Below are 17,464 nucleotides of genomic sequence, written 5' to 3'. Positions count from 1 at the left end.
AAGCTGCCTTGAGTCCCTGTCAGGGAAAAGGGGGAGGGGATAAATAAATCAACAACAACTACAGAGTTTGCCATTTCAATGAATACCCACTCTGCTTTTGCTCCGCACATACAGGAAATAATAATAATAATAATAATAATAATAATAATAATAATAATAATAATAATAATAATAATAATAATAATAATTAATAATAGGTACTAGTTTGCCCATGAATTGCAATGCATGCCAACTGCATCCTTGCCCCGTACAATGCAGGAATTTGCCGCCGCGCTTGGGATCCGGAAATGCACGCACGATCGCTTCGGCCCTTTAACCTCGCCTCTTTCCCCTTCGCCCGCTTTTCCCCTCGGGCGCTGTCTCCGCTGTCGGCCGGCAGGGGTCGCCCTCCTCCGCCCTTGTCGGCCCCCCCCCGTCCACTGGCTCCTTCGCGGCGAGCTCCTTCCACCGCCGCCCGCACGGGGCGCTGTCCCACTGGCTGAGCGGCAGCGCTCAGGAGGCGCGGCTTCCGGCCTCTCCTCCTGCTGCTGCGCCTCCTCCTCGGCGCCCCTCACAGCAGCAGCAGCAGCGGCGGCCGCGGGTCGGGCCTGGGATGCCAAGATGGCGTCGGCGGCGTCGGTGTCGGTCTTCCCCGGCGTGCGGCTCCTGACCATCGGCGACGCCAACGGCGAGATCCAGCGGCACCAGGAGCAGCAGGCGCTCCGCCTCGAGGCCCGCACCGGGCCCGACGCCGCCTGCCTCGCCCTCTATAGCCGTGAGTGGAGGCGAGAGACGGGGCAGGTGGCCGGGCGCGGGGAAGGGGCCTGCTCGGGCTGAGGGACGGGTGGATGAATGGATGGATGGCTGGCTGGGGCGCGAAAGGGCCCGCGCCGGTTCCTCTGGGCATGTGGAGAGTGCCGCACCTCCGCCACGCTTCCAGGGACGGGGACCGGCACTTCGGTCCCCCCGGAATGGCGCCGCCTCACTCTTCCTCCAAGTCTCCCCGTACCGAGGAGGAAGGCGGTCAGGGAAGAGGTGCCTCAGGGACGGGGGTTGGGATGAAATGCCGACATTGGGATCCTGCCGCCCGAGGCAGTCGCCTTGCCTCGTGGGTGAGCCGGCCCTGCATCCCAGGGATAGTTTGCATGTTTGTGCCACGATGGGCATGTGCTGAGGTGCCGGGCAGTGCTTTTTTCTGGGGGGACGCAGGGGTATGCATACCCCTAAACACTTTGTGAATCTTTGTACTTTTGTCCGTTTACTATATTAATTTAGCAGGGTTTGAACTATAAAATGGTGATTTCCTTGAGTCAAAATGACAGTACAGTGGTACCTCGGGTTAAGTACTTAATTCATTCCGGAGGTCTGTACTTAACAAGAAACTGTTCTTAACCTGAAGCACCACTTTAGTTAATGGGGCCTCCCACTGCTGCTGCACCGCAGCCACAATATTTCTGTTCTCATCCTGAAGCAAAGTTCTTAACCCGAGGTATTATTTCTGGGTTAGCGGAGTCTGTAACCTGAAGCGTATGTAACCTAAGGTACCACTGTACCTGTAAACATTTTTTAGGAAAAAAAAAGCACTGGTGCTGGGCCAGGCAGACAGGCTTGAATTGTCCCAATACATCAGGGGTTATCCTTATGTTCTTAAGATGGGGCAGGCAGGCATCGTCCTTTGAAGGAATGGGCCGGGGTGATCGCTCATTATTCTTGCAGTCCGTTGCATTTGTCCTGCCTTTCCTCCAGAGAGCTCAAGGCGGAATACAGAAATTCTGCTCCTCCACATTTTATGCTCGCAACAACCCTGCGAGGTGGGTTGTTAGGTTGAGAGGCAGCGGTTGGCCCAAGGTCACCCATTGAATATTGTGGCCAAGTGGGGACAGTGGTAATCTGCCTGGTCTGTGCTGAGTGGCTGTCTCTGCTTCTTGCTCTTAAACACAAGCTGACTGGTTTCTTGGAATACTTCACCTGTTGGATGACTAGTTCTGTGTTGCCTTGAAAGGCTTTCATAGTCTTATGGCAAACTTGCAGGGAGTCCAGTTGGTTCTTCAAAAAGAGATGCAGATGTGTGTCTAGCATCTGAAGTACCTTAACTAAAGTAGTAGAAGTTGATTCCCTCCTCCCCCAAGCCATCTCTTAAATTATCACATCAATAGCTGATTTCAAAAAAGTTTTTTTTTTGGGGGGGGACATAGTGGTTAAAGCTGAATGTGAAATGTCTGTTGTGATTTTAGAAGACAAAAAAGTAAATGGGTTGAAAGGCCAGGTAAGTAAAGATTTTAAAAGATTTTTTTCGGTCAGTACATGAGATTAAAACTGCAATAGGGCATTTTAAAATTCGGCTAATGTGGAGAAGATCCTTAAGTTTATTTTTGGCCTGGAAGCCAAACAGGTCCAAAATCTGACAGGTTTTTTTTGAAACTGGGTTAAGAGGTTGTTTTGAATATCAGAAGAAAGAACTGTCAAGTCAGTCATCAAACTATAGAAGCATATGTAGTGAGGTTCATTTGTCCTGGATACAAATGGCATTTTAAGAGTGTGTTCATATACTGGTGCCAATGGCTACTCAGAAGTATTTACACCATTGTAATAACAATACTTAGTGACTGTATAGTACTTTAAAGTTTCTGTTCATTATCTTAGTAATCCAGTTCAGTAAAATAGACCAGTTTTATCATCCCAGGTTGAGGCTGGGGTTGTCAAAGGTTGCCTAATGAGCTTATGTCTGCATAAGATCTGAATTGGATCTTCCTAGTTCGCAGCTCCCAGTTTAAGCTACTCTGCAACACCACTGGCAGATTCCGCTGCAGTTGTGACATCCTAATGCTGTGCTTTGAGTATGTTTAGTTAGCTAGGTCCTTCAAAAGGACCTGCTAATGTGTACAGGATTGTAGTTCCAGGTTCCCAAGTAACAATGCAATGCTGAACCAAGTCTACTCAGAAGTAAGTACTATTCAATTCAGTGGGGCTTCTAGGTAAGTGGAGTTAAGATTGCAGCCCAAGTCAGTCATACGTAGCAGAGTAGTGCAAGCGGCTTTTAGCTTCTGGGACAGAAACACTTCTATCAAGTGCATCATTCTCTGAATGATTGGTGGAAAGGATTCCTAGTATTAGGAAGAAAATGGAAAAGTGCAATGAAACTGGAGTAAGGTAAAGGTAAAGGGACCCCTGACCATTAGGTCCAGTCGTGGCCGACTCTGGGGTTGCGGCGCTCATCTTGCTTTATTGGCCGAGGGAGCCGGCATACAGGTCATGTGGCCAGCATGATTAAGCCGCTTCTGGTGAACCAGACCATCACACGGAAACACCGTTTACTTTCCCGTCAGCGCGGTACCTATTTATCTACTTGCACTTTGACGTGCTTTTGAACTGCTAGGTGGGCAGGAGCGGGGACCGAGCAACGGGAGCTCACCCCGTCGCGGGGATTTGAACCACAGACTTTCTGATCAGCAAGTCCTAGGCTCTGTGGTTTAACCCACAGCGCCACCCGCGTCCCAGGGTGTGGTTCAAAAGGGGACCAAATTGTTACCATGGAAGTTATCCAAAGATGCTGTCATTTTAAAGCCTTTTAATGTTCTCACATCAATAAAGGAAGGAGCAGGCTGCAGCCAATAGGTGTGCATATATTGACAACAGAATCAGCCTTGAATTGGGCGCCCTAGAAGTGCCTGCATTTAGACCTGCAGAGAACATAGTCACTTACTAGGTTTAGCCAGTAAGTGCCTCACAGAGTGGACTCTGTGTGCTTTTAGCTGTCATTCTTGCTTGATGATGATGCCTCTTACGGAGACAACTGCAGGAAGACTTGAAGCTGTGGAAAGAAGCCACTGACTTTATTAGAATGAAAGCACTGCAATCCTGTGTGTTGCAACACAATGCATCATGACTCCTCAGTAGGGTGACTACAACTCAGTGCTGGACTTGACAGGTTCAGAATATTTCGTATACATGATCTCTAATCCTTTCTAGCTTGCATACCAAGTGAGCTCTTGGTGTTCCGGGCCTGCAATAACAGGGTCAGGGGATACAGCTGCAGTAGAATTGACCACTCTGTTGCCCAACAGGCACCCTGTTCAGGCTTAGTTGGTCTGACAAGTGATGTGGAAATTTTGGTAAACTTCAGCATACATGATGACTCTTTAGTGCTGGCTTAGGAGTTTATGGCCTCCATGACAATCGACCTGTTAACTGGTTGAAATTGAAACAAAAGCCCCCATGAAGCTGGCCACATACTTCTCTTGTGTTGCAGGGAACAGCAAGAAACCACCAAGCTAATGTACGAGACAGGTTTCTCTAGGGAAGGTTGCGAGACTCAGGAGTGCAAATGCTGCCAAGTGAATAGGTTTTTGTCTTTCAAAAGGCCTGCTTTCTTTTTTGCTTGACTCTGGAAGATTCACTCCTTGCAAGGCTGTCCAAGGCGAGACCCAACAATGGGTGGGCATTTTTCTAGTGCTTTTATTTTTCTGCAGAAAAATGATTGCTCCATAAGGTCATTAGTAACAATGAATGAATGCAATTGCAAATACAATATTAGGCAAGCATGGCAGTTTCCGTTTTTAGATTTACTCATTAAATGCAAGTAAAATAAACTGCAATAAATAGGTTGCTGTCTGGGGTATCATAAAACTTTCTTTTGCAACTTACCCAAATTGGCATAGGGAAGTTACCCTAGATTGAATAGGGTTTCCCCCTCTTGAAAACTTACACCACTGTAAAACTCATCAGCCAAACACACAAAATTGCTTTTTCAGTAGATTACTCTCACCATCTTGAAGGAATTGTATAATTCTGACAAATCCAGTGTGGTGGTTGAGAATCTATAACTTCCCTTAGGTGTTCATCAGCTTTACTGAATTGTTGCTAGTTTAGGTTAAATATGAGGAAAATATTTTGACATCTGCTTTCATGCACTAGTGTAACAACTCATTGGTAGATGTGAATTTGCAGAGCTCTTGTTTGTTGCTTTTGTTTAAAACATTTGAGAACTCAACATGGGTCCTCCTTAATCCTCTCTTTAGGCTACACATAGGTCTTTCCAGCTGTCTTCTGAAACCTTTTCAGCTTCTCAAAATCCAGTTTGAAGGGAATCTAAAACTCCAGAGAAGGTTGTTGTTGTTATTATTAATTAAATTTGTATACTGGTTGGTATATCTACTACCAGCACTGAGCAGTGTGACATTTTAGAAGCAGCTGGCTCAAGGGGTTCAGCCTAAAACAGGAGTGATTTCTGCTACGGGAGGTGCTTTCTCTTGCAAGTGCCACTGTCCTGCTTGCTGTTTTGGACCCCTTAACTAGGCATTTTTAGTGCCTACATTGTATTGGACACAAGCCTCACAAAACTTTACTTCAAATAACTCTGAGATTTGGTGTTGTCTTCTAACAAGAGAGAGCACAAAGAAATAAGATAATGCGCTATCCTCTAGTGCTTGGTTTTAGTATGCTGAAACACACTCTGCAAACTGCAACCTCCATTACCAGTATTTTCTTTTTAATAATATAGCGTTACTGATTTTTTCAGTGAAGTATGCAAATAAATGCAAAACAAACAGCAACAGTCATTTTGCATTAACCAAAACAAACACACGCTTGGTGTCCACCAGCAAATTCTGGTATCACATAAAAAAGAAGTGAGTTTGATATTATCCCTCCAGACCCATTACCAGCATTCTTGAAAGTATACCTTGTATACTTTCCCCATCTCACCTCTTGTAGAAGTTAGTTGCTAGCTGACATTTAGATACACCTTGCAAACCTCAGACTGGACTTTTGGTAACTTTGTGAATAGATACAAGTTATTTCTTTTCCTCAACAAGAAGATCTCCAGAATGGCTGCAGTCAAATATAAAAAAACACACATTAAAATATGTAAAAGAATAAAAGATGACAAAAATCTGAATTACATCAACAACTCAAGAAAATATAAAAAACTGGAAAGAGCATGGAATATAAACCTTCGAACCATGTCACAAAAGTGAATTCTTTAAGCTTTGCTGCTGCTCCAGGTTACCAGGAGACAAAACTTCACTTCTCAAGCAGCAGCTTTCAGAACATTCTTCTAGAGCAGTGGTTCCCATTTGGGTTACGCGGACCCGTTGGGTCTGCAGACCACTAATTGGGAACCACCCTTCTAGGGTAAGTGACCTGATGCTTGTGCCTGTAGTTTCTCAGGTTTAATCTGTTGTGAAGGAAACCTTCATGTTAAAAGCCAAGAAAGACCTCCGTCCATAGTGTATTGGTGGGCATGTGGGCAAACTACTAACCCCACATCTTGAGAAAGGGATACTATAGTTTGTTTATCAAGCAACAGTTTTTTCTATGTTGTCGTCCTAAGCTTTCTCTTGCGACTTTGATTTCAAGGGATGCTCAGTAGATGATTTGAAGGGAAATTGACAGCTCCTTTTTTCCAGGTTTCTTTCTAAGCCCTAACAAGTTTCTTGTTTTCCTTCTACCACTTACTTTTCTTTTTTCTAATTACCAAAAGGAAAAATACCAGGTGAACTATTGGATCTTATTTAAACGGTATTTCCTACTAAATTATGACTTCTATCCAAAATAATGCTGTAAAACAGGGGTTCCCAATGTCTCTTTTCTCAGGGCCACTCTGCTGATGGTAGTTCAGGGACTAGAAGTATATATTTTATACACAAACTGATCCCCTTACAGATGTGCTAAGCACAAACATACGGTATTTTTCGCTCTATAAGACGCACCAGACCACAAGAAGCACCTAGTTTTTGGAGGAGGAAAACAAGAAAAAATATATTCTGAATCCCAAAAGCCAGAACAGCAAGAGGGATTGCTGCGCAGCGAAAGCAGCGATCCCTCTTGCTGTTCTGGCTTCTGGGATAGCTATGCAGCCTGCATTCGCTCCATAAGACGCACACACATTTCCTCTTACTTTTTAGGAGGGAAAAAGTGAGTCTTATAGAGCAAAAAATACGGTAGGTAATATGTTGGCATTACCTAGTAGAAAGGGCTTGACAGGGATTGGGCACCTACGACCCATCACAGCCATGACAACTGCATGCAAAATCTAAAAGAGATGCCACTGTCCCGACTGCCACGCAAAATATGTAAACAGAGGCTCTTACTTGTAAGTAAGTGACCCTTATTCAGGCAAGTAACAGGGCTCGTGATAATAGTGAAGTGTGGGGCACCTCTTATGCCTTGAAAACATTTCCCTTATGAGTGAAATACTGGGTCAGCTTCTTACAATACCTTGATTAAAATATGGTAAGGCCAGTCAGGACTGAAAAAATTGCTTTGTAATCTCAGTCCGGTCAGCCATATTTCCTTGGTTGTTTGGGGTTGAATGAAAGTGACAGCTGATTGATTTGACACATCCTTTCTGGTTGGATGGGGCAGAGTTAGGAATGTGAGAGCTGGCCAGAGGTCTATTTAACATGTTCCTGGTAGTTTCAGAAAAGAAAGGAATGGTGTTTAGTAGTGCAATCTGATCACTGGAAAGTTTCTTCTAATGCCTGACAGTTATCAGGCAAAGTTTCCAGTTGCTAACAAAATACATTACGACCGTATGCAGATGATAGTCCTGCTTCACTATTTAAGCTAAGTGCTACTTGGAAATCCAGCAGCACTCAGATCCTTAGTATCCATTGATCATATAGCTGAGGGAGCGTTTGTATAACTAAGGTGTGACCATATTTTTAGTATTCTGTTAGCTGAGCTTTCTATTGGTGAATAATAAGCTATTTAAATTTCACAGAAATCAGATAAAAATTGATATTTTTTCATTCATCTCCCAGAGAGTTTCAAAAAATGAAGGTGCAGCCCTGAATTTCTTTCAGCAATATGGTAGTTGAATACTACAATATGCATGCAAGATGAGGAGAACTTCACATACGATTGCTTTCAAACATAAACTGGAACTCAGATTTGTTAGTTTTCTGATATATAGAGGGAGGGGGATTTCTGCCTTCATGATTTAAACGTGCATTTTCCACCTGATTTTTCTGAAATTTTGAACTTTTCTATCCCTCACCCAAGAGATACTCTATGTAAATTTTACACTGAGAAGACAGATTGTATCAGTTTTACAAGAAAAGTAAAGATAGCGAGTCCCCCAGTAGAAATTCAGCACAGCAGCAAGCAAGTGTAATAGAAACCCTGGCAGACATCCAGCAGGTACTGTACTCCCTTCCAAATAACTTGCCACATATGTAGCTAATGAACTTCAACTAGACAGGGACATAAGGTTGCTTGATTGTTCCTTGTGAACATTATTGGTTTGGACTGGGTAGACATTAGACTAATGTGTGTTCCCCGCCCATGCACTATTTAGTATTTAAGAATTAGAGTAATGACTCCTGTTCAATTTTAATGCTTCTGCAGATTTTAGCTAAATTCTGTTGTTCTTTACTGGGACTGTTTAAGTAATGTTATGCATTATAAAGGCCCACTGTTGCCTAGCACAACTAAGGACTTAACCAGTTATTCAGAGGAGAAGGGAATTTTAGGGACTGTATACCTCTTACACATTTGCATCTTATGTAGCTGGGCTGTAGAACTTGTGTATGTGTTGCTGTAGTATACAAAGTTAGAGAATGCAGACCTGGAAGAGCTAGAGAGCTAGTGTAGTGTAGAGTCCAGACTGGACTGTGAAGATGGGAGACCTTGTGCAAATCTTGTTTCCGTCATGGGTTGCAAGGTAAAACATGTGAAATCCTTTGACTCCTCCAAAGCATCATATAAATGCTAAGTATTGGTGAGGATGTTGTTTCTGCTAAAGAGGAGGATATAAGGGAAACAGAAAAGATTGGTGCCTACCCTGAGCACACTCTGCTTGGTATTGGGTCTTGGCCTAAAGGCTAAAAAACAATGCCTGCTCTGAGCCCACAAACCTGAAGTATTATGTGTTTATATTTGTTAGCCAAGTAAATGGAGCAATAGCCAGAATCCAGCTCAGCCTGTAGTGGTGGAGCCAAACCTGGGAAGAAATCAAGTACCTTATCCACTATTCAGTTATCAAATGAGATACAGATGTAATAGTTAAGGTGCTTCATGTCATTTCATTTCACTTTGGTCCCAACTTCTGTGGCCTACTATCTGGGCTCTGGCTATTGCTTCCTTTACTTGGCTAACACATTAAACTCATATGTCTGAAGATGTTCAGACAGGCATCAATCTTTTCTGTTTCCTTCTAGTTTTCAAGGTATCTCCTTTGTATTCAGTTCACCATACATTTGCTTCGCTATTTCTCTTGAAAGATAATGACTTGGCCTAGTAGAAAATTGAAGCTGAATCTCTTTGATCCATATGCAACATGGATCCACTACACCACGCTGTCAGGTGGAGTAATCACTGCATAACTGCTATCAGTAAGGGAATTTTTGTTGTGATGCATTCATACTGTAGTTAGAATCCCTGTTATAAGTGAATTCTACCCATTTAACTCATTGTAGTGGTCTCAGGGTCTATAAGCAAGAGTGAAAGCAATATGGTTGGCCATAAAAAAACCTTGTCAGTTGATTTTTTTTACGTCTTTAGGTAATGCAGTTAATTATTTTAGTAGAATTGTATTACTACAAAACCCAAGTTAAGTTGTGACCGAAATCCAGTGGAGAAATAGGTATGCTTAATTCCATTTCTTTCAGTTGGCTTAAGCATGCCTCACTTTTTGTTGGATTTATGCATATTAAATTAAATTCTAAGCTATTAACAGTGTTCAAATGTACCGTATTTTTCACTCTATAACACGCACCCGACCATAACACGCACATAGTTTTTAGAGGAGGAAAATCCGTAGGCATGCCACCCATAGGCATTCCCTCCATAACACGCACAGACATTTCCCCTTATTTTCTAGGAGGAAAAAAGTGAGTATTATGGTGCAAAAAATACGGCATGTCATTGATCAAAGGATTGCATAGTTCTTGGCATTTATTTAGAACGCTGGGGGAGCTCAGACAAGGTCTGTGTAGCCATAATCTAAGATGGCTAGGGAGCAAGGAGTTACCTCTCTGGCTTTTTCAAATTCAGACGACACCATGATGCAAAGAAAGGCAGCCTGCCAATCTGCAGAAGGGCTTTCTTGGTTTCATGCAGTAATTGACCACAGCTGTCCAGTGCTCCAGCACTGATCCTATTACTCATTAACATTAGCAAAGTATCCTTTGTAGAAAATCCCCATAATTCTGTTCTGTGAAATGAAACTACTGAATACTAATGCTTTTAACTTTTAAACAAAGCATTTTAAATGCAGTGTGTTATATCCAATTCTCTGTGAGTGACGTCATGCTTGTGCAGTATGATACCCCCACCATCTGCTCCAGCCTGTCCCACCGCCGCCTGGAACACATTTTGGCGGTGCACTGTTGGGCAGGGGGTGCTGCCAGGGAGATGGGTCAAGGGAGACGTCCTGTTGTGCAAGCAGAAGTCTGTTGTGTGAGCAGAGCGAGCAGCACTGGAATCAACCCAGTACATTGGCGTGTAAGTCATGGGTGTTTTGTAGCAGAGTAATGATTTCATGATTGAAGTCTCTACATGTGTAAATCTACATATTTTGCATACACTCAAAATATTAGCTGAAGTTTCTGCGTAGCCTTTTTTCATTTGTACAGAGTAGTGACATGGGGAAAGCGTTGAATGTGTGACTGACATTTGTGGTGGGTTGGATATGCTAGTGACAGGCAACCTTGATTGGGCTCTGCCCTCTGTACATCTAGGATAAATACACTGTCTGCAAGTGTTTTAAGTAAAAGTCATAGGTTATGTAAAAAGCACTGGCTAGAGTAGTGTTGTGTGCACTAACATACCCTTTCTCCTTATTTAGTATTCTTTGTACCTTTACAGCAAGATCCACAAAGAGCCTTGTGGCACCTAAAAGGGCTATTGTATTTTATTATTGTTGTTGCTTTGTCGTTTCCGACTCTTTGTGACCCCATGGACCAGAGCACGCCAGGCACTCCTGTCTTCCACTGCCTCCCGCAGTTTGGTCAGACTCATGTTAGTAGCTTTGAGAACATTGTCCAACCATCTCGTCCTCTGTCGTCCCCTTCTCCTTGTGTCCTCAATCTTTCCCAACATCAGGGTCTTTTCCAGGGAGTCTTCTCTTCTCATGAGGTGGCCAAAGTATTGGAGCCTTAACTTCACAATCTGTCCTTCCAGTGAGCACTCAGGGCTGATTTTCTTAAGAATTGATGTTTGATCTTCTTGCAGTCCATGGGACTCTCAAGAGTCTCCTCCAGCACCGTAATTCAAAAGCATCAATTCTTTGGCGATCAGCCTTCTTTATGGTCCACCTCTCACTTCCATACATCACTACTGGGAAAACCATAGCTTTAACTATACGGACCTTGGTTGGCAAGGTGATGTTTCTGCTTTTTAAGATGCTGTCTAGGTTTGTCATTGCTTTTCTCCCAAGAAGCAGGCATCTTTTAATTTTGTGACTGCTGTTACCATCTGCTTTTTTGAGGACTAAAATTCCTTGGTGCTTCTCAAACTGTGGGTCGTACAAAAAGGAGGTGTCCCCCCCCCCCACTTTCCCAGGACAAGTAGCCACCTTAAGAGACATGCTTCCTCTCTTGCTTGCTCCATACTTAAATCATATTCAGAACATGATTACAGATTGTTTTTGAACTAAGTACAACCATGTTGGTTCTCCGGTGACATCCACACATTCCTGGTTGCTGGGATTGGTGTAATGGTGTGTGAGGCACCTAGCCACTAATCTTTATTTAGGGAAAGGATTATTGGGATGTAACAGAGCGGGTGAGGATCAGCCTTTGGTTTCATGGACTATTCTGCTTGCAACTCTCTGGATTGCTTGGGAAAATGGTGCCTGAGGCATACCACAATATAATGTGTCTGAGGCATGCCACTACCATTGTAATACAAGTTGAAAGTATTTTATTTCGTTTCACAGCAGTAAGGGAGATGAGCCTAAACGTTGGGAAATGTAAAATCTAAATTGGCCGTATTTGGATTGCTTATGCTTATTCCAGATGCTTCTCCTGATTTGTGAACAACAATCACATAATAACATAAACAGTCTTTGATTTTTCCTCTTCTGTATTTAAGCCTGGCACTTGCTGGGAGTACACAGAGAAAGTACCTAAGGAGAAATGTCTTCCAATGCAGCAACTTTTTCTGGCTTTGCAGTACTAGCATTGGAGCTTAGCATAGATAAAATCTTGGGAGGTGGGTGAGACACAAGCTGCACCCTTGGAATAAGCCTGCTATTGGAAGAAGAAAGCTGGACTCTGGAGTGGAAGCAAGGCAAGCATCTCATCTCATGAATCCAACTCTGATGTGACAAACTCTGGCGGCCTTTTTGAATTCACCAAGCATTCAGCCCTTTTGTGCTCAGTGTATGGAAGCCCAGGGCACATCTGCTGTGCCCCTTTTATCACTCACAAAGAACTTGGAGGCCCAGCTTGACAGCTTAATTAATGTGCATGAGAGACATTTACATTGAATAGCTTTCAAAAGCAGAATCTTGAAAAGGCAGGGCTCTCTTTTCTAGGATCTGAATTGTGTTCTTTGCAAGGCACACAACTGCTCTGGGATTTTTATCCCCTCCCTGTCTTGGGCTAACCCTTGCCTTTCCAGTCAATTTCAGTCTGAGGCATTGTTCATATCCTATCCTGGCTGCTTATGTCTTCAGGGAGACCAAGCCTCATTGTGTTAATTTTACTACATTGTGCAGTAAAATGACTCCAACTGAGCTCATGGCCTTGTCTCTGACCTGTCATTGAATTGGCAGCTCTTGGTGTTGCAGGGAGATTGCTTGGTGGAACTCTTGATTTTTTTCCTCTTCACCTCCATCCTGTCCTCTCGGCTTTTTGTCCCAGGACAACATGCCATAATCTATCCAGGGGAATGAGCAGAGCTTTAGAATAAAAAACAAACAAAAGGAAAAAAACCCCTCAAAATTGTCAGGTCCCTCTCCGAACTCTTAGTATAAAAATTGCGCAATGTCTTTACGCTTCAATTTCAGACAGTTTTGCACTGGTTGTTTCATTCATTTATTATACAGGAGCCAAGAGGGCAGTTTGATGCTTGGGATAAACTAAAATAAATTACAAGAGTGCCCACTGGTGTTACCAAAAGGATGCTGTGTTTGTATTCTGTGACATTCTGTGCTTGTATTCTGAATGCTTGCCTGTGGGGCAATCTGAGGTTGTGAGGGTGAATGTGTTTGGTGCCCACAGCCTGGTGCTCCTTTCCAACAGAGGAAATGAATGTTCATTTCCAGGAAGCACTCTTTTTTTGTACTATAGGAATAACAGAGATTGATGTGGTCCCAGGATTATATTATTTAGAAGCCCCAGCATTCGGAATCTTGTTCTTTAAGGAAAGTGTGCTATGTTTGATCTTGTCACTTGAGTAACCACTTATATTCAACCTCATATTAAAAGGAGAGGGCCTTCTTTTCTGAACCACTCAGGGTAGGATTCTGGGCCTTCTATGATGTAGTATGTTGAGCTCTTGAATTCAAGATGAGCCTTGAAATATTAGAATGGGATTTGGTACATTGCTCAAGACCCGGTTTAAAAGAACGAACCCATCTTGATCCCTGCACCCATTTCCCTGTCAAAAGATGCAAGACAGAAAGCTGTGTGCTGTCTCTGATGACTCAGGCACGACACTTTTTATTCTGGAGTGTTCTGAACACTATTGAGCATTTTGAATGTGAACCCCAGATTAAACAAGCACCTGTCTTCAAAAGGAAGGGAATGCAAGATGCATTGCATCATGATATGTTTCAATGTATATTTAGACCCTGTCAAGTGAACTTTCCAGGTCATGGAAAAACGTTGTTCTTTCCAGTAATTACCAGCCCTTGTTTCTGGAAAATTCTGATACTTTTCAAGTTTTACGTGTGAATAGAAATTTCACAGTTGCGCACCTAAATTGGCAACGATTCAGTAGCACAAAAAGACATGTAGGCCTTGACTACTGGCTTTCAACTGCATTCCGGGCTTGTGTTATATGACATTGCTGAGCTATTGCATTTATTCTCATTGGTTCCTGAAATATATTTATGAAATCTTAGTCAGGTTTCTTTGAATACTGCATATAAGACAGCTTGCTCTGCCACAAGAGTGCTGTCATAAAAATAACAGGACATTTAGCTAAAACCAACATCAACATTTGCTGAAACAGTTGAGTTTTCTCCTGCTGCCTCGTGAATTCAGTTGTGGTTCTGCAACATGCTTGGTGGTTATGGACATAGCCTCCGATAGTTACCTGGGACAGAGGTTCTCCATATGTTTTAAGGGTTTGGAGAGAGCCCTACTGGAGAAGGCACTTTGACATCAAAATAATTTCTTAGACACTCAGACATTATGATCCACAGCAGATGCAAACACTGCTGAATAGATTCTGCAAGACAGAGGTGAACCCTCTTCCTTCCTTTCCCCCTTTCCTTTTGACAAGCCATCCTGACTCAAAAGATGCTCAGGGCTGCTTTTCCTCAGGGCATGATTAAGTGGACTAGCGTCTGAACAGAGTATTGCCCAAACTGTTAAACCTAAACTGTTGACAGAATAAATTATTCTGCTTGTTAACCTTTGCCAGCATGTGATTAACTTGTTCAGCCCACAGTGCACCCTGGATGGATTATTAAGATGCTTAGGAAGAGTTTGGATTGACTTGGAATCTACAGTGGGTTATTCATTTTACAGTGGTGCCTCGCAAGACGAAAAGAATCCGTTCTGCGAGTCTCTTCGTCTAGCGGTTTTTTCGTCTTGCAAAGCAAGCCCATTGACGGCTTAGCGGATTAGCGCTATTAGCGGCTTTTATCGGCTTAGCGGATAAGGAGCTTAGCGGCTTAGAAAAAGGGGGGGGGGAAGGAAAAAAAACCCGCAGGAACTCGCAAGACATTTTCGTCTTGCGAAGCAAGCCCATAGGAAATTCGTTTTGCGATGCACCTCCAAAACGGAAAACTCTTTCGTCTAGCGAGTTTTCCGTCTTGCGAGGCATTCGTCTTGCGGGGCACCACTGTATCCTGTTTATATAAGATTAATTAGTATTGGGGGCTAGGCACTGTTCTCCAAAATTTCTCATAGCTGATGCACATCTTTTCCCTGAATTAATATTGAGAACACATTTTACAGCCTCAAAAGTTTACCTTTAAGAGTGCAAGAGTAAGAACTACCTACTTTTAGAAGAGCCCACTGTGATGTTGCTGTATAGGGTATATAACCTTTGAATCCATTATGCTAAACATATGTAAAAAAGCAAATCATGAATATAGGTAGGTGGGACAACATATACTTTTGCAAGCATAATAATAATAATAATAATAATAAATTTTATTTATATCCTTATACATTATCATTTGAAAACTAAATGTGACAAATACCTTAAACTTTCAGTTTCCATTCAAACAGCTTTCACAAATACTAACTAGCTGCCTAACTGGCACCTTAAGGAGGGCTGAATATGAGAGAAGATTGCTGACAAACCACAACTTGAGAATTAAGCAATACATCTGCCAGGGAGATAATATAATTTACCATGTGGGGAAAGTTTCTCATGAATGGACATATGCAAGCATAAGAGATAAAAAAGAATAGGTTGGAGGAATTCCCTCACTGTAGCATACGTGCAAAACAAAGAAAACCGAATAACGCTATTGCAAACCTTGCACGTGCTAGGCACTGAGTGCATGAAAGGTAAATGAAGCAAAAGCCTGTCACTGGTTAGGGTTCAGCTTTCCTATAATCCAAACCAAAAAAATCTTGACTGCATATGAACTTTCTTCAAAATGACCCACCAAAGGGGACTATTAGAAATATAACTATTAGAAATATGTTTGATGTGAACTAACAGGTGCCTACTCACCTTACTGAATAGCAGTAGGGAATGGCTACAGGTAGTGAGGCATTTCTTTGCTGTAATGAAGATTAGGAAGTTCTTGAAATTCAGGTTCTTGCTTCTGCAGAAGTCACCGTTCTGCGGAAGTCACAGATCTGCTCCAGAGGACTAGAGGAAACCCTGCAACAGATTTAGGGTGTGTGTGGTGGAGGAATGAGATACAGTGGTACCTCAGGTTAAGTACTTAATTCGTTCCGGAGGTCTGTACTTAACCTGAAACTGTTCTTAACCTGAAGCACCACTTTAGCTAATGGGGCCTCCTCCTGCTGCTGCGCCGCTGGAGCCCCATTTCTGTTCTCATCCTGAAGCAAAGTTCTTAACCTGAAACAATATTTCTGGGTTAGCGGAGTCTTTAACCTGAAGCGTATGTAACCTGAAGCGTATGTAACCTGAGGTACCACTGTATTTGGATATTTGCCCTTGTCTCCCATCTTTTAGGAGACAAATGTTTTCAGCATTTGATGGAGTCACTGATTCTATTTTCTTCTTTCCTTCCATTCTCTCCACAGAAGACGATGTTTGCGTGTTCAAGTGTTCTGTGTCGAAGGAGACGGAATGCAGTCGAGTGGGCAAGCAGTCTTTCATTATTACACTGGGGTGTAATAGCGTTCTTATACAGTTCGCAACGCCAAGTGGTACGTACCACCAGATTTGTGTTTGATTTATGTACGTCTGCTGCTCAAGGGGCTGTGAAACTCCAGATTGCTTCCTTAAAAACAACTTCAGAAGAAAATAACCTTGCTGGGTTCAAGATGGCACCAGATACACTTTATATGGGCAGCCGTCTGATCTGCAATGCTAGTGCCTTGACTGTAGGGTGCTATGTGGTCTCTGACTTGCTTGTCGCTGTGGCTGTGAAGCATTATACAGTCAGAGGGCTAGATGCTATGTTAATAGCCCACATAGGTACAACACAGCATATGAGACGATTGCCCCTCTCCTTTTGCTGCCATCCTAGTCTCTATCCCCCAGAAAGTGTATTGCCTGTTAGTTCTCCAAGTTCTGTGTTGGGTCTGAACAGTGACATTTGAATGCTAAACAGGCCGTGTTTGACTTTTCTTTTAGACTTCTGCTCATTTTATAATATCTTGAAAAACTGTCGGGGCCACAACATTGAGCAGTCTGTGTTCAGTGAGCGTACAGAAGAGTCTTCTGCTGTGCAGTACTTTCAGGTAGGTGGGTGAGTTCAACAGCTGATGCTTTTTTCTGGTGTGTCACTATAAGTTCCTTGTGTTCATTTCCAAATGTATGTCTCTTGCAAGTTGGATTTTTAAAGCTTCTTATTGGTAAACAAGGGACTTCTGCTAATTGAGTGTATCTGCTTGTTTGCTACTCATTCATTAACTTTTCCAGCTGTTGAGGTAGGGATTTGGGGAGGAGGCTTGGAATTCTGGGAAGCAAAGCAAAAGTTGTATGTTAAGGGCTGAATGATAGGAGGATGAGCATTCAGTTAAGGGCTGAATGATAGGAGGATGTCTACTGGAATCCTGCATAGATTCTCGGTGTGCTGTAAAGCATTCAAAGAACTGGCCAAATTGTGGGCACAGCTTTCTTCAAAATCATGAGGTCATGGGCCTTAATTGCAACTGTGCAGATTGCTGGATGCATATGCTGGCCGTTGTCAGAAACTGGGACAGTGTAGTGT

General features: G+C 43.0%; 1 protein-coding gene across 2 annotated transcripts in view; it reads left to right on the top strand.

The window, feature by feature from the left end:
* The first annotated feature begins 426 nt into the window (after positions 1–426).
* Positions 427–17,464, top strand: part of CARM1 (coactivator associated arginine methyltransferase 1) — a 41,191-nt gene continuing 24,153 nt past the window's right edge. The window contains exons 1-3 of one of the 2 annotated variants that reach the window (XM_083719141.1): positions 427–754; positions 16,329–16,454; positions 16,885–16,991. In XM_083719141.1, coding sequence (XP_083575267.1) covers positions 601–754; positions 16,329–16,454; positions 16,885–16,991 — 387 coding nt within the window. In that variant the 5' untranslated portion in view covers positions 427–600. The remainder of the gene's footprint in view (positions 755–16,328; positions 16,455–16,884; positions 16,992–17,464) is intronic. The other variant, XM_083719140.1, reaches the window with a different exon arrangement.

This window comes from Podarcis gaigeae (genome assembly GCF_964106915.1).
Source record: "Podarcis gaigeae genome assembly, chromosome: 17".
NCBI classification, from domain to species: Eukaryota; Metazoa; Chordata; class Lepidosauria; order Squamata; family Lacertidae; genus Podarcis; species Podarcis gaigeae.
Note: the sequence above shows the minus strand (reverse complement) of the source record. Positions and strands in the feature narration are given on the sequence as shown.